General features: G+C 36.9%; 2 protein-coding genes across 4 annotated transcripts in view; both read right to left on the bottom strand.

Moving 5' to 3' along the window:
• Positions 1-361: 361 nt before the first annotated feature.
• LOC104595229 (beta-ketoacyl-[acyl-carrier-protein] synthase III A, chloroplastic-like) lies at positions 362-10,635 on the bottom strand. The gene is made up of 8 exons (XM_010255852.3): positions 9,545-10,635; positions 7,996-8,144; positions 6,952-7,088; positions 5,551-5,656; positions 5,333-5,451; positions 3,902-3,966; positions 3,556-3,778; positions 362-851 (listed from the first exon to the last, which is right to left on the bottom strand). Exons 1-8 carry the CDS (start codon positions 9,727-9,729, stop codon positions 630-632), a joined length of 1,206 nt encoding a protein of 401 aa, XP_010254154.1. The 5' UTR covers positions 9,730-10,635; the 3' UTR covers positions 362-629.
• Positions 10,636-12,592: 1,957 nt separating this feature from the next.
• The window catches only part of MSH7 (MUTS homolog 7), a 29,969-nt gene continuing 17,290 nt past the window's right edge, over positions 12,593-25,271 (bottom strand). For 2 of the 3 annotated variants that reach the window (XM_088899378.1, XM_010255850.3), the window contains 8 exons: positions 24,076-24,275; positions 23,861-23,987; positions 23,476-23,753; positions 22,544-22,738; positions 15,711-16,127; positions 15,348-15,444; positions 14,646-14,773; positions 12,593-13,153 (listed from right to left, as the gene is read on the bottom strand). In XM_088899378.1, the coding sequence (XP_088755504.1) occupies positions 12,686-13,153; positions 14,646-14,773; positions 15,348-15,444; positions 15,711-16,127; positions 22,544-22,738; positions 23,476-23,753; positions 23,861-23,987; positions 24,076-24,275 (1,910 nt within the window). In that variant the 3' untranslated portion in view covers positions 12,593-12,685. The remainder of the gene's footprint in view (positions 13,154-14,645; positions 14,774-15,347; positions 15,445-15,710; positions 16,128-22,543; positions 22,739-23,475; positions 23,754-23,860; positions 23,988-24,075; positions 24,276-25,271) is intronic. The other variant, XM_088899379.1, reaches the window with a different exon arrangement.

The following is a 25,271-nucleotide window of genomic DNA, read 5'->3' as shown; positions in this document are numbered from 1 at the left end:
GCCAATACCCATCCTCATTCCATATCATAAATTCATATACGGTTTAATAAAACTTGCACACTGCCTAGCATTTGCTCTACACTAGTCCTTATATTTATTTATAATGGAAGTAATTCAATACAATTTTCTTTCATATGTTTATTTTTCTATCGTTCATTGCTTTCCTCGATTATTAACATAGTAGGAAGATTTGGTGATTAACTCTATTAGCCGCTAAAAGAACCTTGACATATTTTTCCTTGTATCCTTTTTTTTCTCATCCTCTCCTTGTTTCTCTGCGGATATTGCCTTGCTCATTAGTTAAACTAGCCTGTAATGCTGCACTGAGACTCCCAGACACAGATGTGCCCATAGTATAGAGTTACAGACTATGGAGCATCCCCTATCTTGCATAAAAAACAGCCTCAAATGTTGATGAAACAGTTAAATTATTGGGGGTTGACAAAAAGTTACAAGATCGAAAAGAACAAAGGGGAGAGGCAGAGAGGTGTTTCACCATCCCCATCTCCCAAATACTTGGTGTTGATGGCATGCCGATGTCAATGACAATTTCAGCAATCATTCAATGCAAATTTTCTTCTCTTCTCATTTGCCAGTTTTTTCTTGCACCACTTACGTAACAAGATGTCTCACCCCCACCTCACAATAGCAGAACCCCACGTAAGACCAGCCCCAAAACCTGCAACTGCAATCGTATGACCTGACAGAACCTTTCCGCTTCTAATGGCCTCATCCAATGCCAAGGGAATTGATGCAGCACTAGTGTTACCATAATTTGCCAAATTTGATAAAACTCGTTCTGGTGGGACTCCTAAACGTGTTGCAACTGCATCAATGATCCTTTGGTTTGCCTGCATGAATAAGGTGTTTCTGTTAGATGTTATTGTAGGGATAATGCATATCTATCGTTCAATTGCTCAAATAGATGGGTGCAGGAGAAAGCACTAACATATTGTTGATATTTGGGGCAACGGGCAACTGAATAAGAATGACTCATCTTTGAAGACACATTGCATTGCTCCAATGAAGGGTGGAGGGAGGGAAGTAATACTAACAACCATGTGAATTGGTGGGAGGCAAGCAAGTTATTGTTAATGGGGTGATATATAACAATTCTGATTCTTTATTTTATCTATTTATTTTTTTTGTTTTAATAATCGACAACAGATCATCCATCAAAAAAATAATCAACAGCAGATCAATGAGATTTTAGAAGAGGATAAGAAGACAACGTCCTAAATTTTATGTAAATTGTGAGATCAAACAGTGTAGAAACTGATCAGAAGTATATGTATGTTGAAGCAATTGAAAATACAACTTTTATCCCTTTCCTATTGCTTACTGAAACAGATTGGCCCCTTCCTACCCTTTCCCTGGCCAACCCATCAACAAGGGAATTAGTTGATCTTAAAACCCATCTGAACAAGCTGTTCATTGTGGTTGCAAATTATTGAGCTTCTCTAATTGTTTGTCTAAAGGCCAAGGGACAATCTTCAGAAAAGATTTCCAACCCATCACAGTTAGGAATCACCTTCCAATTGACCCATTCTGGGCTCAAAGAAAAATCAAGCTTAAATCCTTGAAGCAAAGAGATTAGCTCCACTTGTATTGGATTCTCTTGATCAAGTGATCCTCACCACTTCAGGATGAGCCCATCATTAGCTACTCTGTACATTCCACCTACCCAATGACCTATGTTTCCAATGGGGCATCCATCGATACCAAGTTTTATATTACCCCTACTAGGAGCTTCCAATCATATACCAGTTTTATATTACCCCTTTGAATTACCTCCTAGCACAGTTGCAAAGGCCACTTCTAAAACTAAAATCCCATGAAAGACCCAATGAAGAGAAGGAAACTAGAGACTAGAGAGGAAATGGATTCATTTCTCTAAAGAAAAATGAAGTATAGGAAGTTTAGAGCAAAGGAGATTTACCATACCAAAGATCTTCCCAGAACCTTACCCTTGAACCTGACATAGAGATGTACCTGATGCACCTGTCAAACCAAAAGTGAACAGCTTTATAGCTTTCCAATGACTTCTAATTGACTCTATTAGCTGGTCCAAAATCCCAACCATTCGAATGGATGCTGTACTTTCCCTTTATAAACGAATAACAAAAGCTCTGACCCTCAGGAGGAAATTGCTGCAAAAGCTTTTCTAAAAGATACATTTTTCTGTCTTTTAATCTGTGCCCTAGGCCAACCCACCATCTTCATTTCCTTTGCACATTAAATCCCAATTTAAGAGATGGTCTCCTTTGGTGTAGAGGTGAGCATTGTTCAATTACAACAGAAAAAACCGAACCGGAAATCTCGGTTTCGGTTCTTTTGGTTCAGTTATTTTGGTTTTTGGTTAATTCAGTTTGGTTGATTTGGTTTTACAAAATTTTGATTTCAGTTTCGGTTTTTAAGTCAAGTTCGAAAATTCAGTTATCAAAAAACTGAATTAATCAAACTTTATTATTTATATAATAGATATATAAATATTAATATATATATATATATTACATATTATATAGAATATCTATAATATATTAAGCCAATATCTGGTCCATTGATATAAGATAAGAATATAGGTTTCAATGGACCAGGTTTGGGTTGAAACCAATCTAAATCAAAACGAATTTGAACAGATTGGATGGTCCAGACATTGAATTGGACCGGTCCATTTATAATGGACTCACATTGGACTGGATCGGATTGGACCAAATCCAGTCCAATTGACACCCCTAAATACATATATATTATATTATACTATTATAATATTATATATATATATATATTGTATAATATATATTAATATGTTAATGTATATTAATATATTAAACAAATTCAGTTTTAACCGGAATAACCAAAATCCAAACTGAAAATTTTGGTTTTGATTATTTCAATTCCGGTTCAGCTTTTCCATTTCAAACTTCGTTTTTAAAAATTTTGGTTTATTCAGTTTGATTTTTAACTGAATAAACTGATTGCTCACCCACTCCTACTTTGGCGCCTACAGGTTCCCAAAGAAAGTCATTATAATGTTTTCAATTTGTTTATTACTTCACTAGGAATCTAACATGGAGATTACAAGAAGTGGAACTAATTTTTTCTTCCATACTTGAAGCTTCCTGGAAAATCTCTCAACTATTGAATCCCCAGGTTCCCAAACGAAACTTATCTGACTGGACATTAAAAGCATGAAGAGTTACCTTACCTGCCAGATTTGATCAGTTAAGACCACTTCTGATGAAAAGGGAGCCCAATCAGCCCAACTCTTGGACTGATATCAGAAACCTTATATTGTATTAGGTGATAGCTCATCCAAATTTGATGATGTGAAGATATTTCCATTTTGACCAAACTTTTGTTCTACTGCTGACATTGTTGTTGATGATATCTAGCTTCTAATTTTGCAATCTTTTCCTTGGCTTTATAGGATGTTGATATTTAAGTCTAATCTCAACACTCTCTCTTACTGACCCATTCGACCCGGTGACCTGCAAGCCTGAGGCAAAAACGGTTCAGCCTCCGGGTCGGTTTTCAAAACACTGTATAAAATACCTGATGAAGCAGTAACCAGTCAACGTCAGATGCCATGAGACCAGCTTTTTCCAGGGCAGACTCAATTGACTGTGGCACACACCGAACAGTAAAACGGAAGACTTCCTTCCCATTCATTTGAATGTGAGAGTAAGAGGAGCGTCTTGGGGGGAATCCTGCCACTGAACCATTGGAACCCAGTACATGCTCAGTTTCATCATCCTTGACCAAAGCATTTAAGTACCTGCAAAATGATCCAGTTAAGTGATTGTCAGAAATTGAATAGTACAAAGTGAAAAGCAGCAAAAAGAAAAGGAAAAGGAAAAAGAAAATTAATTTGCTTTTTCCAGAGAAGGAAAAGAAATACTTTTGGCCTTCCCCATCACTGTGTAGATCAAAACTAAACAAACCATCTTCACTGCCATCACAGGCCTGCAAAATAATTATCATATCAACATTCAACAGTTCAACATAGAGCAATAACGAATTTTCAAGTTTACAGAATTTCAAGGGGGAATAGATTAACCATTTATGGTCATATTGAAAACAACTACTGTATATGGGCATACAATGACTATAGACCCTGTCGGGGATGGGGAAATTCAAATTTACAGAATTTCAAGTGGGAATAGATTAACCATTTATGGTCATATTGAAAACAACTACTGTATATGGGCATACAATGACTATAGTAGATAAGATGGTGAGAAACATAAATAGAGGAAACCTGGGCAGGAAAGCTATAAGCAAGATCTTTATATAGCTTTTATCTAATTAATAATGGAAATGAAATCCCAAAATTTATAAGTATCTTTGAACATTGCAAACTGAAATCTTGTACAAGGCTTGGGTTGTCTGAATTTGGCAGAATTTCAAAAATGTTGAAAATTCTAAAACCATCCATAACTGAAGCAGGAAATGCTAAACTTTTCAAAAAACCATTTAAGTTTAAAATCTTGGCTGTAAGAACCTCATAACAGAACCTTGCTTTAAATTCAGGAAGAAGATATTCCTGATTCATAAAATTGAAAAAGTTGACACACAAGCAACTTGTGACAATTGTTTGGAAGCAGGTGATGTAGGACAGGATGATAAAATCCTACTAGGGTCAGGGTGTACATGGTAGGTAAAGAAAGAATTCATATTTTATGTAGTAGAAAAAAGGGAAAAGAATAGAGGAGAGACAAAGGAATTAGTCAACAATTTGTAAGAAAGTGTTGGATACCAGGGTCTGCCAAAAGATGTTTAGCATTGGTGTCAGTTTCTGGTAACCTTGGCATCCAGAGTGAACATCTCCTTCTGCTTGGGAGACCTGTACCCTTTTTTCTTTTCAATAAAAACTTTCTCTCTGATAAATTTAGAAAAAGAAAAAAAGAACTGTAAGGCTGTAATGAAAGACATCAGTGCCCTTTAAAATTGGACCACATAATCAATTGAGGTATCCATGAAATCAATGATAATAAGATGCAAGATCCCAAAACCTGTCAATTAAAAGTGAAAAAACTATGATCTACTATGGATGGATAGAAATTGAGAAACCTAATTAAGAATGGAACTCCCATGTAAAAGGCTAACTTGGCATATTTTCTCAAGTTAACAAGACACGAAATTACCAGGAATGAGTATCAACTACCAACATCCCAATGCTAACAGATACAACTAGTGTTACACAAAACATAATGAAAACAACAAGTTTTTAGGAATTCTCCCATTCCATAACTCTGGGTCAATAGATTGTACAAAAGCACCAATATCTACTGGTTGCAACTTGAAAGCTTAACAAAAAGGAGCTAGGTACCTGTACCAATACAGCACCAGCAGCATCCCCAAAGAGAATACAGGTTCCTCTATCCGTCCAATCAACATATCGAGAGAGAGCATCAGCCCCAATCACCAGAACATTTTGAAACCCACCTCCTGCATTTGAATCACCAAACTTTAATTGCATGGACCATGATCAAGAGCTACAAATAATAAAATAGAATGTACCTTTACCAGAGTAAACAAACCAATTACCTCTTATGTGGCAAGCAGCCGAGACAAGACCCAATACAAACCCACTACATGCAGCTGTTATGTCATAGGCCAAAGGATTTCGTTTACATCCTAGTGCTCTTTGAATCTAATATCAAAAGAAGCATCAAAAGGGATCTTTTAGAGTTCTAGCATTAACAAGATATATGTAAAAGAAATTAAGATTGGAACTCAGGCAATAATAATCTTAAGAGTTAACCAGCAAAATCTTTTACTAGCATCAGATGAAAATTTGGAAATCCAGCTGAGTTTCAGTAAATCTAGTACTATAAAATCAAAAGAAGAACCAGTATGGCATGCAATGAATTTGAGGAAAAAACAAAATGCCTAAAGAAATAGAGTGGTGTAGCGAAAATCCCATAAAGGAACAGGAAGAAGAGGAAAAAGAGGTGGCTGACATTTTAAATGTTCAAAATGTACTACTCGGTCTGACTTAGCAGACCAAATGAAAACAAAGAGATGTAGGGGCATTTTCCCAGTGCTTTTGCATAATATATGCTTTCTCAATTCTTTCTTGACAACAAGGTCCAAAGAGAACCCAGATGTGCAAATAATAATGAAAAAACCCTTAAATAGGTGATGGATTCCCACAAATAGTATCATATTAGTGCTCTATCTATAAAACATTGTTGATGAACTCCATGACCTAGCAACAAACCACCAAAAAAAACCCAAATGGTAATGAGTATTTCCTGATCTGGTGAAGCACCTGGAGGTACTTGTCCAAGAATAACAATTTAAGGTTGGTGACCACATTTTTGGTTCCTAGGCAGGCGCCAACTGAAAGACATTAATCAAGTGGCCAAGGAATCAAGCATGGGCAGAGCAAACAAAAGAGATTATAATAGAATAGACTAAAGAAAGAAAATTGGGGAAGGAGAAGGGGAAAATAAGGAACAAAATAGTAAAAAAAACAAATGAGGAAAAAAGAACTGACTTGATTATATGATGATACTCAAATATTTGCATTAGAAAATAATGAAATAAATTGAGGATCGGTGCAATTTACATAAGAGGATTTGGGAAAAGCAAAGATAGAGTTCTGGATTCCTTCTCTTTCTGTCTTGCTCAGTGATAAGATAGGGATGATATGTTAAAGAAGCTCATGATTCAATTGTTCAATGACAGATAATTTTCAAATTGATTAATCAAGCAGCTAAAGATAGAGTCTAGCATCCCCTTTCCTGCATATAGAAGTTTTGCTCTCATAGCATATAGAGCAAAACTTGGGTGCTATTACATGACGATAAAAAATATGGTTCCCACAGGGCAAATACCCTAGCTGACAGAAGACACCCACGAGAAGCAACATTAATGACAATCACAATTAAAATGCAATTAAGTTCATTTAATTTTAGATACTTTCATAAAAGAGATTTGCACCTGAGTTGCACTGCCAAAAAGATCATCTGGAGTAGATGAGCACATCAAAATTAGGTCCACATCATCAGGATCAACTTCAGCCATATTAAGAGCTTTCTTTGCCGCTTCTACAGCCAAGCCTGTTAATCCATCTTCACCTACCAAACACCAAGACACAAGCAAAAGTGTAAAACTAACATACTATATATTTATGTAATTGTTGTGAAGATCTAGCAGAAAACTGATTTGTAAACACCAAGGAAATATTTAGTTCGTTTGATTGTTAGGAAATGTTTAGTTCATAAATAAGATAATGAGGTGTGGTGGTCTCCTCCTTAGATTTACAGCAACAAAGGCTGTCCTCCTCGAACCAAACCTATTTGACTGGTAGTTTATTACTAAGACTGATATAGTATGTTAAGGCACTACCATCTAAATGTGGCTTCTATGAATTGAGACAGAAAATTCTGATGCAATGTTTTTTATTTTTACACAGAATTACAACCCTTACTGTGGGATCATGATATATTCAATCAATCACCAAACTCAACAATTTAAAAAGCTTCCCAATTGACCAGTTCCAAACCATGAAGAATAGCATCCACTGTCCACCTAAGGCTGATGTCACCATGAACCTAAGATAAACTCCATTACCAAGCACAGAAGAGAAAACATTCCATGTATGGAAGGGATATTCAGCACCACCATCAGATGGGTTCACTCTTACACATTTACAATGAATATCAATTGATCCAAAACCCAAACCATACTTTTTGAATGTTAGTGTCAGAAATGAAAGGCTGAAAATCCAGAAGATGGTGGGGGGAGGGGGGATGGAAGGAGGGAGGAGAGATTGTATTACTGTAAAAGGGATACGAAGTATGGTTTCATATTGGAATTTGACCTACATATTATTCTTGGTTAAGAATCATCTATGGCATCTTTATCCCCCTCCCCCCCCCTGGGTACAAGCATCCACCACCACCAACAGTTAGCATGTACTTCCTATATTTCTGGATGTACTTCATATTACCTTACTAACATGCAACTTGAGGAGGAGGTTACCTGAAAGAACACGTCGATTACAAATGCCTGTGCGAACAGATATCCACTCATCAGAAGTTTCAACAATTTTTGCAAGATCATCATTGGAAATCATAAGATTTGGCACAGCTGAGCCACATCCAACCAACTTGCATCCTTTATTTATAAACCTGTGCAAAGTACTTGTCAATCAAGAGAACAAAAAAGTAAACCTCAAATTTTCCTGAAGTGCCTTTCAGCACCCTCACAAGGACTTCGGACTTCCAATTCTTTTAATCATCTTAGTCAATTCTAGTTTAATAAATTGCCCCATAGCCTGAGTGACTTATTAGGCCCAGCTAACATCTGAGCCACATCCAACCAACTTGCATCCTTTATTTGTAAATCTGTGCAAAGCACATGCCAATTACAAGAACAAAAAAGTAGAGCTCAAATTTGCCTATAGTGCCTTTTGGGACCTCACAAGGAATTCCAATTCTTTTAATCAACTAATTTAGTTGATTCCAATTTAATGATTGCCCCATAGCCTGAGTGACTTATTAGGCCCTAGCTAACCATTATCTCCATTTGTGAAGCATGGATTTCAGAAGATCTACCAAGAGGGGAAAATTTGAAGTTGATAATCAAGATCAATCACCACAGTATGACAGATTTATTTTTTTCAAGAAATTGGAACTATGGAGACATGGTCATTTTGCTATTGTCTTCTCTTCAAATTACCCTTCACCATGTTATGTTGGGTGCTCACACCTTAACATGAAGTTGTTGTATTTTTCAAGTACAGTTTTCAATGGAATAACAAATAAATCAAATAGTAGTATTTGTTGTACAATGATGATAATACACTCAAAGTAGAGCAATGCAAACATAGAATGAATGTAAGAACTAAGATTTGGGGTTAACATAGAAATCAAACTTTATCATCAGTAACTGACAAAAGTGATAAAGGATGAAACTATTTTTAGTTTCCATCTTATAGTTATTTCCTGTTTTTAGAAAAATGTAGAACATATAAAAGTCGACCTGGTTAAGTTAGCTAGCATAAAGAGCTAAACATCATAAGATGCATCTAAGGTAGCTCATTCAAAATTCAAACAACCAAATTTACAAATGATTTGCAAGATCTTATGGAGAACACTGAACTGTTTTATGTTCTCATGTTCATTCACTAGGTACAAACCCCAATAGTTTGTCAAAACACATGGGAGTATCTGCAAAGAATTTGCATAAAAAATTCCTCACACTTCAAATGCTGAACAGCACTCCCATCAAAATATATACAAATGAAATTCCATTAACAAGCAAGCAACATAAGCGGTTTCAGATTCAAAACAAGCTGAAATTCCATTAACAAAAATAACCTTCAAACAGAGTCCCTTCAAAGCAAGTATTTTACGATATCCAGTCAGTTAAACAACCGAACAGTAAATATTAATCAGTACTTCTCTGCTTGAAGCCGTATGGCATCTATGATTCATAGGAAGGGAAAACATTTAGGATACCCAAAGTTACTAATCTAGTTAAAATTCCTAAACCAATTTAACTACTTCAAAAAAAACAGAAAATGCACCTGGGAATCCGTGATTCAGAAGGGGAAACTGCAGAAGAAACGCCTTCAACAGCGCTGCAGCTAACTACCCTCTTGGTAATTCTCACAAATTGGCAGAACCCAGATCTCGAAACACCAAAAGAAGGGATATTTCTCAGTCTAACACTTGGAACAGAAGAAGAAACGAAACCCGATGCATTCGCCATTTAAAGCAAGCACGCAGATACAACAAGAACTCAGAGAGAACAGAGGGAGAAAAATCAGTATAAGCAGAATAAAGAGCTCAAGATCTCCAGCTTGCGGTTGAAATGATAATAATGTATTAATGTCAAGTGAAAATGAAGAAGCAAATACGAGAAGAGAAACAGCAAGGAACGAGCAATAGAGAGACACAGTGGAGACTATTCCAAATCTTCAGAGGGTCCGAAGAAGATGGGCAATAATTCAAACCCAAAGAGAGAAAACTCCAATGCATTGGATTAAAAGACTTTAATAGTACTCCTCTGACTCCTGAGCCATCAAGCCTGTTGGTGAGCAGAGGGGATTCACATTCACCCCAAGAAAAGGCTAGTTATGAAGGTTTAGATAGATTGGTAACCAGCTGCCTCTCCCTGAAACCATCGGATCTGCCAAAGAAGATCCGAGCTTAGATTGGCGTTAATGCTCTGTCTCTCTGAAACTCTCAAGTCTCAGCGTGTTGTAAAATGGAAAGTTTGGGCGATTTCAGAAACGGAAAGGGGACCGGTGGCGTGGCTAGCCAGTCAGTTTCAGTTATATAAACAAAACTCCCATTTTTCACCAACTTGTCCAAATTTTCATGGTTTAGTTAGGTTTATGCAGGAACAAGCAAGCACAAAAGATCCTGTTTTGCCTTGTTCAAGGCACAGTTCAACCATAAAAGCGTGGAAGATGATGGTAGGTAACAGAAAAGGGACTGAAGTAAAGCGAGGGGATAAGTTTCAAGCCATGAAAAGGAAATCGATTACCAGAAAGGAAAAAGAAAACAAAATCACATCACACGACGAGAACTGCTGTGGCTAGCATGTTTCTTTGTCGCAGGGGATGTTAGCTTTCCTAATAGCCAGCTCAGTTTCACATGCTCAATTCAATGTACTAAATGTAATAAATGGCGTTCTCCTTCGTAAGTGAACGGATATGATTGGAATTTAGATTTACATCAATGTTTTAAAAATCGATGCGGAATCGGAATCGCTTAATTCGCTTTGATCACCGGTTTCGACGTCAGCGGTTCGACCGTCCGCTTCGTAAGGTAGTTTGGTCAAAGAGTGAAACGGAATCGATTGTCTGAACGGTCCTAAACCAAATGATCCAACCAATCGGATTAACAATGGTTCAAAAATACTGATTTACATAACAATAAGAATGAGTGATCGTTTCTAGCTCCGTGGCCCAACCTTAATCTCAATGTATAAATAAACTCTTCTGCAGTTTCTATTAGTAGTGAATGATGTTCTGTTTTACCGAAAAAACTAAATTATATATATATATATCATTTTATTTTATAGTATAGTTGATATAAATATCATTGTATTTTTTAAAATATTAAAACTTTCAATAATCTTTGAGTCTAATATCTAATTATCTATAAAATTATAAAAAATGAAAAACAAAATAAAAAAAAGAAGATATTGGTTATATTGATAAGCATGGACATATCCATATTTTAGTCGTTGTGATGTACTTAGGGGAACAGTGATACATGCCATATCATTACATCAGTTAAACATATAAAATTCTATTGAAAAAGTTAATTATATAAAATATTTCCACATGACTGTCAGATGTTTATACATTTTTAAAAGTAAAGTCTAAACTATTCCTATGTATATAAAATCTATAATAGTAGAAAGACATGATATTGGAAATTGGAATAGCGTTGATCAATCACAACACCCTGTAAATGCAAATTTTGATGAATTTAGCTAGCTGTAAATTTTTCAAGGTATCATAGTCGAACCCCCTTTTTATAATAACACTGGAGACAACGACAATTGCCCCTCTAAATAAACAAAGGCTGCATTTGGAAGCAATTTAAATCAAGAACCTATGTAAATTTTATATTAGTTCGGTTTTGTAGGCGTTTGGAAGGAGTGTAATTATGATCGGTGTAAAACTCCACTCCAATTCAGTTTTGTATGTGTTTGGATGGAGTGGAGTTTTACGTCGATAACCGATGTAAAACCTCATCAAGCATAAAGCTTTACATTGACAATCGATGTAAAAACTACAATTTTATTGATGTAAAACTTTACACTCTTCCACTCATCACGTTTTTCAAAAAACAACGGTCACTTTTACGGTTCAGTATAAAACGTTATCAGTATATTTTTACACGGATGATGTTTTACACTGATTCCAAACGCAGCCAAAGTGTAAAGTCTTTTACTTAATGCTGGCTTTTCTTTTTCTTTTTTAATGTATTGAGTATATAGAAACCTTGAAGCTTGAACCTTTAAAAAAACACCAACTCTCACATGTTTCTCTCAACAAAGGCTAGCCTTTGTTAATATAATTTTGTTTTACCTATCGAAAACAAAAGAAAAATAAAAACAAAGGCTAGTAAATTCATCTTCAACGGCTCAACGCCTCCAATGAACAGTTGATCTTCAAATACTACCCTTTACATTGGGTATTTTCATAACTTTTAGTCGTTGTTAGCCCATATGATATTGAAGGGCTAATTTAGTAATTTTGCTTTCCCCACTAACCCATGGAGGGGTTCTTTTAATCTTTCAATACCCCCCAAGTACAGATACCCAGGGAAAATCTATGATACGGAAAAGGCTTTCACCAATCAAAACCTTACGTGAATTTTGATGAAATCCGACCTGATTGGTTACCACCTTTATGATGCTGATTAATTGGTTACAAGTTTTTCCGGTATGTCTTTACAGCATCATAGTCGAACCCATAAATAAAATATGTCATACAAAATATCACATGCGCACGCTTTTATCAAGTTGACAATCTATTTCAAAGGACCAGATATACAACCACCAAAATGAGATCCAAGGGAAACTTAGTAACAATAACCCCACCCGGAAACAGTTGTCGGAGATAAAAACTTGAAAATTGATTCAACATTTGTTTCCTATTCTTCATTACAATTTTACAGTGCATATTTACATCATGTAATGCCAATCACAAGCAATATAAGCTTTTCAACTCATGCCACAAGCAAAGCAAAGTATCAAACACATCATCATCAGCTAAACTACAGTGTCCAGCCCTTGCAACAGCCAACAGGGTTTTCAGCCATTCTTCATGGAGACTGGAAAATTCTGATCTACATTCACTTGACTTGAAACTCTGGCCAATTGACTGTTTCATTGCCTGGCTAGCCTTTGATGCAACTGCAACCACCTCTCTTGGGATGCCAGCCATGAGTGCTACTTGCAGTCCATAACTCTCTGGACATGCACCTGATGTGAGCCGGTAAAGAAAAACCAGTTCCTCGTCGTCTTTAGAGCTACATGATTTTGACTTAAAACTGCAGGCCATATGTTGCAGTGACACACGAGGATGGGAAGCAAATTCCTTTGTGAGAGGGTGATAATGAGTGGCAAACAGTAAACGGCAGTGAACCTTTTCAATGAGATGACGGAATACCTGGACAAATATCCAGAGGTTACAGATTAGAATGTTAAGTATAGAAAGGTCACTTGGATAAAATAGTTTTCCAGGAACCAGAACATGATTGATCTTTGTGCAAATGGATGACTATGTCCATGTTCGTTTGTAAATTATAAGCACCAATTACATAGTTTCCTTTGGATTTTACAATTACAATTTATTCTGTCATATAAAAGGCATTCTAAACGTTTATGAAGCCCTTAAAGTGGGAAGGAGGGGAAAAACTACTATGAAGAATATTAACAAGCAGGTTACAACTTAAGTATTTCTGTCGGTATATGCTAATAGAAGTTGGTGAAATAATATAATTTTTCTAAAATGACCCTACTTTTGGTAAGAAGAAATGACCAAATTTGGGGTAGAACTCTAGGAAACAAAAAATCCTTGAGGTTTGGTTGCCCCCAATTGGTAGTTGGATGAAATTGAACTTTGATGGTAGCAGTTTGGACAACCCTGGGAATTAGGAAGGGGTGATAGGGGATGAGGGTGGTAATATATGTGCTTTGTTTTTGGCAACAGTTTTTGGGGTACAGAAAGCTAAATAAATGGGAATTGTAAGATTGGTTATTGAAGGGAACTTGAAGATAGTAGTAGGGTGGCAGAAAAAAGGTGAGGAGTGGTTTGGCAACTTGAAATGAGATTAGATGTTTCAAGTGGCTCTCAAAAGACATGAACATTCAAATAGATGGGTTAGGAGATCTTCTGATAGCGTGGCGGATGGTTTAACTTAGTAAAGTGTTCACAAACAACAAATGTATTGGGCTCAATTGTAATAGGGCGGTGGGTCTGTATGTTTGTAATGGGCTGCTTCATACTTTTAATTTGTAATGTTTTTTATCTCAAGAAATAAATGAATGAATGATTTTGTGTTGCTGATCAAAACCAAAAAAAAAAGACCAAAGTTAGATCTTGTAAGGCTAGTGCCCCGTACTGATGAAAGTGTTCATGTGGAATGCATTCACATTTTTGAGAGAAGGGTCAGCATTTTGCAAGTGTTCTATAACAGATTTTGTAGGCAAAAAATGGATTTAGACCAACACCTACATTCTTATTCCATAAAATGGTAAAGCGCATGGTCAAAAAGCACATGAGAAGGCCTCCTGATTATCATTATAAGTTATAACTGAGCCAAGTTTATTTATGGACAAGGAACACTGCATCTTAAAATATTATCTGTGTGATGCCATCAATAGGTCCTAACAGACACATTAGAACACATCCAACTAAACTATCTTAAAAGGTTTGCTATCATTCTTTTCTGCATGCATGCAGGGAGGAGGTCAGTGGCCAGACAGCCATTTCAATTATCTCCACATAGATTTAAACCTTTTTTTCAGCAAAACTGGAAACAGATGACTTTTACACAACAACCAAGAACAAGCAATTACATCCTTGTAGAAAGAAAGTAAAAATCTGAGGTAACGCTAAGAGTTGATATGGAAGTACTAGTAAGAGATGGAGTACTCACAGCATATGCAATGGCATATCCATCAAAAGTGCTTGTTCCCCTACCAAGTTCATCAAGAAGGACCAGAGACTCTTGAGTGGCATGTTGAAGAACTGATGCTGTTTCCATGCATTCGATAAGAAAGGTACCTACAAAAAAATCCGGAAAACAAATATTAGGATGTTCTATGGTTAGATGCAAAAAAATGGGGGGTCCTTCCTAGAGACAAGTACAACACATATAATTGGCATTGCAGATGGAATAGGAATTCTTATAGGCCAAATGTCAACCTGCAATCTATTTAACTCCTTTCTAATTTGGATATTCAATGAAAAGATCATTTCAGAAAAAGGATAACCTTGAGCATTAACTACTTTTTAGCTTTTTTAACACATAAAATCTTGTAAATTAAATTAATGCATGCATGCATGTGCATTGGATACCATTGGTACATTGCCCTCAAACTGCCAAGCAGGTCATGTAGATTTCTGTAATACCAAAGAAGGGTAAATTTATAATTTCAGCATACCACCACCCTTTCTCTTAAGGTAGATTGGTAGAAAAGGTAGTTGAAATATGGAGCTTACAAGAATAGACACTATGAAATCAATATGCTAGTCTTGTTTACAGCTGACTGATATGTATACATGTAATAATCCACAAAACACAAATGTAGGCATTAAAATGAAATTTAAAGATGTTTATTTATTAAAAAGAACTTACTCTCGCCTGTCATGATTCGGTCAGTTGCACCAAGCCGCGTGAATATAATATCTGCAGGTGACATAACACACATCTCACAAGGCACATAGCAACCCAGCTGCAACCCAAAGAAGAAGAATTGTTTAACAAAATACCCTGATGCTTCAAATTGTATGTTCATTAACAAAGGTTCAGGTTAGGCTTTTACCAACGGAAACCAGCATTAGCCTACCCTACACAGTAACTTTCTTTTTATTTTCTTTTTTAACAAAAAAAACATCATTTTGCATCAGTAATCTTTGGCAGAGTTCATGTAAGGATCAGGTTGACATCTCTAGCCATCACGAATCTAAACTCTGCAGGATTCCACATGGTTAAACATACCTGAGCCAATATAACCGCTAGACATGTAGCACGCAGAAGAGTTGACTTTCCACCCATATTTGGTCCAGTCAACAGCAAAGCCTGGGGACAGTAGCCATTTGTGTCCTCACCAAGATGTACATCATTGGGGACAAGTGTGGCCCCACTTTCTCCAAGCGCATATGGATGCCAAAGGCCTCTGATCTTAAGTACAGGTGCTCCAATATCCCGGCAAGCAGTCACAGATCTAGAATTAGCAGGCAAGACAACAGGTCTACACATAGACCCACATGAAGAATTTGCAGCAACAGCAAAGGATTGTAGCACATCGATGCAATTCAAGGCATGGATGACTTGAGACCACTCAGTATCTTTTTCAATAAATAACTCAACCAGAAGAGATAATGTTTCGGCATCTGACTCTGTCACATCATGATCCTGGTAATATGTACAAGATCAATAAATGTCTAATATGTATTTCTTCTTTCTTTTTTCATTGGCAATAGAAAAGGCCTACAGAAATATAAACAAGACAAAACAAGAAAAAAAAGTACTAGCAAGCAAGACCCCTGTATAAATGGACTGAATATTTATGTGAAAACGTGCATAACGGATAATGTAAAATGATGTCATTTGAAATTTAATCTTTGGATAAATTCATTAAAGAAAGCATAACAAATAAGTATCAAGTAACTCTTAGAGCAATTTTTATTTCCTGGTCACCAATCAGAATGGAAAATTCAGTTGTCTTGAACACACTTTGGCTTGGTAATTTTTGTCACTAAAAACATAGAATCTTTAAGAAATCGATTTAAGGGCTTAGCAGGGTTTTCCTTGAGAGATCAACATCACTGAACGGTAATTAATAATAAACAACAGAACATTGTAGCTAGGGAAGTAGGAGGTTGGGTTAAGAGGTAAACCTGCTTTGACTGGGTTAGCCTTGGTCAGGTTCGGGTTGAGGCTGACTCATGTCAAACCCATTCCATTGGCATAGTGACATTGAAAGCTCTTTGGTATAACCTTCACTAAGAATGCCGGCACCATTCATAGGACAGGGCGGGGCAGTGCAGGTACATTAAGTCCCATTCCAATAGGTTGGGTTGGGTAAGGATTGAGGTGACTTTGGATTGGGTTGGGTTGAGCCGAGATTAGTAGCAAGGGAGAAAAGGACTCTAATGGAGTTCATCTTGGCAACGGGTGCAAAAGTATCTGCATAATCAACTTCATACACTTGTGTAAACCCCTTTTCCACTAAACGAGCTTTATACCACTCCACCGTGCCATTAGCCCTATGTTTGACCATGAACACCCATTTACATCCAACTGGATCATTTCCCTTAGGAAGATCTACTAGTTCCCATGTGCCATTTTTATGTAGAGCATTAATTTCTTCCTTCATAGCATCTGTCCATTCAGGCACTGAAAGAGCTTATGCCACATTCTTAGGGATAAGAACACTGTCAATGGAAGTGAGAAAGGCCCAAAAAGAGGGTGAAATGTTTTCATAGGAAACAAAGTGGGAAATGGGGTGTTTAGTGGATCTAACACCTTTCTTGCGAGCAATAGGAAGGCCAAGGTCATTAGCAACAGAGGTATCAATAGCAATAGGGTCAGTGACATCGATAGGAACCAAGATACCTGAGTGAGTATGATCCGCCCCCAAAGTGTTTGATGGCATTAGAGGTACAGCTTCTAGGTTCTCCACAGCTCTTGAACTTGGTTGGCCTTTGTGATGACAAAAGAAGACACAAAAAGAAGGATCAGGAAGAGGAGGAGCTAAACCAGTTTCTCCTCATTCCTACACTCCCCCTAAGGAGAAATAGGGAAAAAGGGCTCACTCTCAAAGAAAGAAATGTCCATGGAAACATAAAACTTCTGAGAAACAGGATGAAAACAACGATATCCCTTATGAGTGAAAGAATACCCCAAGAATATGCAAGGAATAGCACAAGGGTCTAATTTTCCACAAGTGGGTGACAGATTTTGGACAAAACAACAACAACCAAACACACAAGAAGGAATGGAAAGAATGGGAGTCTTAGGAAAAAGAAGCTGATGTGGGGCTTTGCACTCTAACCAACGAGAGGGCATACGGTTGATGAGATAGGTAGCACAAAGGACAACCTCAAGCCAAAATCGTTTCGAAGCATTCATATGGATTAGTAAACCCTAGGCCACTTCAAGCAGGTGTCGGTTCTTTCTTTCGGCAACACCATTTTGTTGTGGTGTTCGAGCACAAGAACTACGGTGAAGTGAACCACATGAAGCAAAAAAATCTATGAGATCACTATGAAAATACTCTTTGGCATTAGTTGATTGAAATATTTGGATTTCAATTTGAAATTGGGTGAAGATCATCCATTGGAAATCTTGGATAATTTTTGGTACTTCATCCCTGGTCCGCATGGGATATACCCATGTATATCTAGAATAATCATCGATAATGGTAATAAAATACTTGTAGCCACTCTCAAATGGTAAAGTAACAGGGCCCCACACATCAAAATGAACAATGTGGAAAGGAAATTCAGATTTATTATTCTTTGAAGGAAAATGATTTCTACACTGCTTACTCAATTGACAAGTTTGACAAGAAAAATCTGAAACTGACATCGACTTAAACAACTCTGGAAACACCACTTTTAAAGACTCAAAAGATAAATGACCAAGGCGACAATGCCATAAATAGACCTAACTCTTACAAGACTGACTCTTAGACTCTCTAACTTGAAAACCAGCCTTATTCTCCAGCATGTAAAGTCCATCCACCAATTGTCTTCCCCGAGGCCAGATCTTGGATCACACAATAAGAAGAGAAAAAGGTTACTGAGCAGTTTAAGGAAGTAGTAATACTACTAACAGAGAACAAATTAATGGAAAATTTCAAGACATGTAAAACATCAGAGAGGGTAAGGCCAAAAGGAAGAGAAATGGTTCCTTGACCAACTATGGTAGTGTAAAATCCATCAGCTAGTCTCACCTTATCTCTTCCAGAAAGGAAGTGATAGGTTTGAAAGTAAGAGGACGTATCAGTCATGTGTTTAAATGCTCCAGAATCAATGATCCAAGGAGTGTTAGGGTATGAGATGCAATATGGAAAGTTGTGGCAGAATTACCTGATGTAGACGCAAATGAAGTTGAGGGAGGAGCATCCATCTGACGAATTGCTCTACCATAGAACTCCAAATGGTCACGAAAGGAATTAATAATATCCTCCTTTGGGTCAGATCCAAAGACGTGAGTCGGGGTCACAGTAGTAATGGGGGGCTGATTTTCATGAGAGGCCATGTTTGCCACAATGTTCTTTCTTGTACTTTGTTGTCCTAACTTTTTGTTCAGATCTGAACCTTGCTTCTTATTTAAATCTTGAGCCCATTTCGGCTTCCCACGAAGATCCCAACATGTATCTCAAGTGTGTCAGGGTTTCTAGCAATGAGTACACCACAATTTGTCTTTGTCATCCGCCCTTTTTTGAGAGTCCCCCTTCTTAAAGGTATTCCCACCACCTGTAATCACACTTCCTTTTGTTGCCAACCCAATTGCATCCCCTCCAGAACTGTTCATCAAGTTCCTCCTACTTTCTTCTGATTGTACAAGAGCATAAACTTCCTGGACAAAGGGAAGATCCTTGCTACCTAGGATCTAAACTCTGATAGATTCATATGCAGGATTCAAGCCATGTAGAAAAGCAAACACTCTCTATTGAGATACAAGTTTCTTGTATAATTTTGCATCTTCATCACACTTCCAGTCCACACTCTAATAATGATCTAACTCCTTCCAAACAGAGGTCAAGTCTGAGTAGTACATAAAAAGACACCTCTCCCCCTGTTTACAAGTGGACGAATCTACCTATAACTAATAAATCTTTGCATAGTGACACAGCTCAGAATAGGTTGATTTTGCCCGTTCCCAGATTTCATTTGCCATTTCAGCCCACATAAAGTTCCTTCTTATTTGGGGTTGCATAGACACTAAAAGCCAAGACATGACCATGTTGTTTTCTTAATTCCATCTGTCATATTCAACACTCCCAGAATTGGGTTCTTTGATTCTCCCATTTATATTACCTATCTTTCCCCTTGCAGTAATGTACAACTTGATCTCTCTTGACCATTCCAAATAATTTAAACCGTCGAGAGGAATAACAGCCATTGGAAAGGATAGGTCTGCACCCCCACTCATTCCATTCTGCATTGAGGAAACACCGGACGTACCAGAATATTCACCGCTCATGGTTACAGATTCAAAAAAGACTCTTAAGAGTGAGGCAAAACCTTTAAAAAAAGGCTAACACCAAGGGAGAAAGGGAGCCCCCCCCCTTTTTTTCTTCAGAAACACAACCCCTTTTTGATAACACCAGGTGCTGTTACCCCCCTTTTTTTGAAAAACACAGGTGCTGTTACAGCACTAACAGGCCCCTTTTTGATAAACATCAGTGCTGTTACAGGGCAGACAGGTCAATTCTTGATCTACGCATCAAACATGGATGCTGCTACAGCAAGTACAGGTCACCTTGACCTTCAGGTTCAGCATAAAAGCTGCTATCGCAACACATAAAAGTCTTCACCAACCTACATAATTTTTCAGGGGTCAGTCGACCCCACAATAAAGGAAAGACAGAGGTGCTGGTCACCTCACATCCAACCAGCAGACCTAACAAGTTCTGCCCTGGCGCACAACCAGAAAAAAAGAGGGAAGGAGAGAGATTACTTCAGGCGTGAGAACTGTAGATGATGGCGGCAGATCTTCAATCACTCGAACTGTAGATGGTGGCGGCAGATCTGGAAGTCTGGTGCAATCTCTCCTTTTCAGATCTAATGGTCCCACTCTGATACCATGTTATCAGTGCAGTGATGTAGGAGAAAAGAAGAGAGGAAGAAAGAAGAGAGAGAGAGAGAGAGAAGAAGAGACGAGAAAGATTTGAGAGCAACTAAAAAAATAAAAGGGTAAAAATACAATAGTAACCCTGCGGTACTATACTTAGGAAAATAACAGCTTTCAACAACTCGTAATCAGTTAGAATCCCTCCCTCTATTATTAGTATAAAATTGTAGCCTTCTTTTAGTTGTTAATATTTTTTGACATCCAATTTCTCTATTGAACATTTATTGGTAAGGAGCATAGCTATTTTCCAATTCATGTGAATGCTAATTGATTTATGAAACTAGGGAATTAATACAGAATTTAGGCTTTCTATTTATCAAATTCTATAGCTTAGCTGCCTAGGCACTCAACTTTTGCCTGGAATCACCTATGTGTCTTGACAAGTATGTGACTATTATAATGCATTTTGGTAGTTCAGTATAGCTTGATGAGGTTTTATTGACACAGGACTAAGAAAGTCAGCAAACAAGGGTTGGAGATATTTTACTAAGAAAACTAAGTTTAATAATCAAGTATATATACGAGAGTACAATTAAAGCAGAACAAGGTCACTCCACCTATAATGTAGAAGACCATACAAAAGTACCAAAAATACACAAATATGATTTGTATAAATGTCTCAAATTTTCGTCACATTGTTGTCAAAGTCAATAAAACCCATATCCTTGAATTGGGATGTCAACAAGTTAGACTCAGTATAAACCCCAAAACCAAACTTGACTGCACCTTAACCTCAACTTGCCATGCCCTGTGAATAAACAACACCAGGGCAGTGTCGGTGCACGATGCAGGACAAGATCAGAGATGAGAATATGTTAATAGAACAAAATTATGAATAAAAATAATAGAAAGAAACAGATAAAATCACTTCAAATTTATATAGCATGGCTATTTGGGAACAGAATACACTAGGGCCTGAACCTCAAAGATTGGCATTTCACAAAAGAACCCAATAGTGACCCAATTATGGGTGTACTGAACTCTATCAATATGGTCAGCTGAGGAAGGTTACTCAATATAAACTGCTCACACACCTACTGGGGCCACTGTGTGGTTTAATGGTAAAATCTTGGGCTGACAATCATGAGAATGAGAATGTAGGCCCAAGTCTGAAAGCAGCCACTTAGTGCCAAATAAAAATAAAAATATAGAAACACCAAAGGTTAGGTCTATGTCCAGACCACCCCTCCCGAGACCCTAGATAGCTGGGATCAACATTGGATAATGGCCTTTTTTTAATTGATACACCTATCCTACTCTTTTTGCACCAATGACCAGTCCATAATGAAAGAAACTGATATCCTTGAAAATTATATGAAGTGGTCTCAAGATTATTTAAAAAATTCAACTTAATCCTTTCCAATGCCCTAAACTATGACATTATCCTTCATAAAATTCTGTCTTTTTGTCACAGATAGAATTTGAATGTCACTAGTGCATCAAAACATTATTCTTGACCAGAATCTTCCAGTTGACTTGAAAGATTAAAAAAAAAAGGACAAGTGGTTAGCAACTTAGCATCCTCTGCAGTGTCTTCACATAACCTCATTTGCCTGTTTACCAGCCGCCCCCCCCCCCCCAAAAAAAAAAGAACAAAAAAACCTCATTTGCTTGGTAAACAAACACAAACCATATCATAACTTCGACCCTAGAAGACACTGGCTTCCCCTGCATCTTTGCAACTCCAGAAGCAGTTCAACCATTACCTCTCCATTAATTTGTTGCAGAAGGATTTAAGTGAGAAGATACCCTTTAGGCAGGTTTTATCTATGAATAATCCTGACACCAAAAAAAGAGCTACAAGAATAGAATGTCATCAGATGTACACACATGCTGGAAACTGACAAAGCTTACTTCTTATAGTGGTCAAATGAGATTCACTACAAACAGTTCTACAATAGAACCAGATTCTGTAATGCATGGACAGAAAGGTACAAAAGTACCATAGCTGCTTCAAAGAATACCTGATACTTTGGAAAATTGGTATCCAAAGCTGCTTCAAATTGGGTAAGAAATTCATCAAGCCCATTGCTACCAGTTAGAAGTGGAAGAACCATAATTTTAGACAATGACAAGAACAAATGCTCTTCTTTCTGTAGTATCATTAGCAAGTCAATTCCTACACGCATTCCTTTAACAAGACATCCAAATACTTTCACCTGCATAGCACCAAAAGATTCTATATATGATAACTCAAACATGAAAGGTGACCCAAAAAATCTCATTTTCCTATAAAATCCCATAGATACTAAATTATTTTCTTTTGGTAAGAAATATTTTAGTTTTCCCATCTATTTATAAAGTCCAGTTTCCTACAAAAAACATCCTCACACAAGATATTATTGAAAGATTAAGGGTGGAAATGTGGGATAAATTTTATATGCATCCAGCTAGTGCAATTTTATTGTTTTCAGCATCAAAAATAAGTGATGATGCTGATTAGATGCATACAAGGACTCCACATATCTTAGCATGCATATCCAAGAGCAAGTATCAACATGTTAAGTATCTCATGGTAAAAAAAACTGCAATTACAAACAAAATTCTCAACCCTGAAGCCTTCCTAACAAATAACATTGGTTGAAAACCTGAAACACCAACTAGAGGATCCAACAATTAAATACAAAAAAAAATCTATTTTAGCAGTTAGTCAATAGTTTTTTTTATGTTTTTTCAGAAAATAGATAGTATAAGCTCTGTAAAGATAAAGAAAGCCCATTCCGTGAAGAAAACCAACTAGGTACAATCGATTACAGAGAAGAGAAAACTATATATGCATTCCAAAATACTTGAAAAATGCATGAAGGCAAAACAGAAATAAAGCAACACATATACTTAATTATAATCAAATGGATGAAAATTACAAAAATTCAAAAAAGCAGTTGATCAGACATACTCGTTGTTTCAGTACTTTTTCCCCAACCATTGGCAATAAAAGTGAAGCTGAGGACCCAACAGTAGCCTTCACTCGTCCAAGAAGCCTTTCAATATCAGGAATCTTTCGAAGATATTGAGCCACAAGGGAAGTTATTTCTGAATGTGTTACTAGTTCCTCAACCACATTAAGCCTACTATCGATATCCCCAACATCCCTTAGTGGATGACAAATCCAGCTCCTTAAAAGACGTTTGCCAGATGATGTTGTGCAGTTATCAAGATATTTATATAAAGTACCTGAATATTAACCAACATATATCTAAGAAGTTATAATGGTTCATGGATAAAAGAACTGGATTTCTCAAATAGATGCTCTTCCATGCAGCTAAGTTTATAACACTTACCTGATTGACCACCGTCAGCATTGTTGCTGAAAATCTCAAGATTTACCAGTGTTTGGCCATCCATCCTAAGGCAGCCTTTGTAGACTTGGTAAGGTAAAACATCCCCATTACATAGAACATCATCTAACTGTTTAAAACCGGTAAGGTATCAATCATAATTAAAAAGAAAAAAAAAAGCACTTCCAATTGAGAAGAAATAACAGAAACAAGATTACCTTCAACCTAGATAAGTTCCCAACAAGTCCCCCAAGGGCACATATGGTGAGGTCATGGTGAACACCACCATCAAGTACAGAATCCCACAATTTAGTAGACCCTTTAAAGTATCCCTTGTTTTGAATCAGTTTTCTTACTTCAGATTCATCCACAAAATTGGTGATTGATGCCATTGGAGTCAAATGCAACTTAGTAGAACCTATACAATAAGCAGAAAATGCAAACCAGTGTCATCTCATATTATGATTTATGCATCATATGACTATAGTTTGATCTTGAAGCCATAAATATGCACAGTTGGTCCATTCTTGTAAAACAGACTTACAGGTGCTAAATGCCTAAATCTTTGAAAGTTAGAAGGATTAAAGGAGGGGAAGCAAATCCTAGAAAACGTTCACTGATGTGTATAAGCACCATAATCAAAGCATATCTTCTAATGCCTGAACATTTTTCATGCATGGAGAAGTAAATGAACGGTTTATGCTACTGCTATTCATGAGTAGAACAACCAAATTTTTTGATAAGGACTTTTAGGTTTACATCTGAAGGGTTCTGTTACATTTTGAACTTGCTCACAAAAAATTGGGGAAATTACCACAAAGAAATAGAACTTAAGCATGCAAGACTTTCTCTATTTCTCAGTCTGCCAAAAATACAAGAACACAAGAAAGAAAAAGAGAAACTGAACACTCCCAGAACTCCCTTAAGAGCAGAACCAAATCTTCCCCCTAGGAAGACATTGATTCTTTTCAACACCATCTGGGGTTACAAAGAATATAATGGTTTTGATATATGATAGTTTTAATTCTACCAGTATGAATTTGTCTTACATTGCTGTGGTCCCAAGCCTGGATAAAGGAGGAGGGTTGTGTCAGGTTAGCAGAGAGCACTAAAACTTCTACCAAACTTCTATAAACATGTTGGGACAAGGCTTAGATGACAACAACGATAATAATGATGGTATCTAATAGTTTTCATTCAAGATACAGGAAACACTTAAAAGAATAAAGCAGTGCATGAAGCTCTGAAATGAAGCTTGTCAAAACATACTGGTAAGTGGTAGCATCAATACATAGACCTCAATCCAATGACTACGTATCAGTGTGTGTTGTATGATACACATCGGTTTTTGAACCCACAGATATGCTAAATACTAGGAGTATTGCCCCTTCAAATCAAATGAAAAATTATTATC

Source organism: Nelumbo nucifera, chromosome 2 (genome assembly GCF_055504915.1).
Source record: "Nelumbo nucifera cultivar China Antique chromosome 2, China Antique-T2T, whole genome shotgun sequence".
NCBI lineage: Eukaryota > Viridiplantae > Streptophyta > Magnoliopsida > Proteales > Nelumbonaceae > Nelumbo > Nelumbo nucifera.
Note: the sequence above shows the minus strand (reverse complement) of the source record. Positions and strands in the feature narration are given on the sequence as shown.

Coding starts and splice junctions, on each gene's coding strand:
- LOC104595229 (XM_010255852.3), bottom strand. CDS start 9,729: ATGGCGAATGCATCGGGTTTCGTTTCTTCTTCTGTTCCAAGTGTTAGA. Junction 8,145..9,544: donor TCTGAATCACGGATTCCCAG/GTGCATTTTCTG, acceptor TACTTTGCACAG/GTTTATAAATAAAGGATGCA. Junction 3,779..3,901: donor AGTGATGGGGAAGGCCAAAA/GTATTTCTTTTC, acceptor ATCATTTTGCAG/GTACTTAAATGCTTTGGTCA.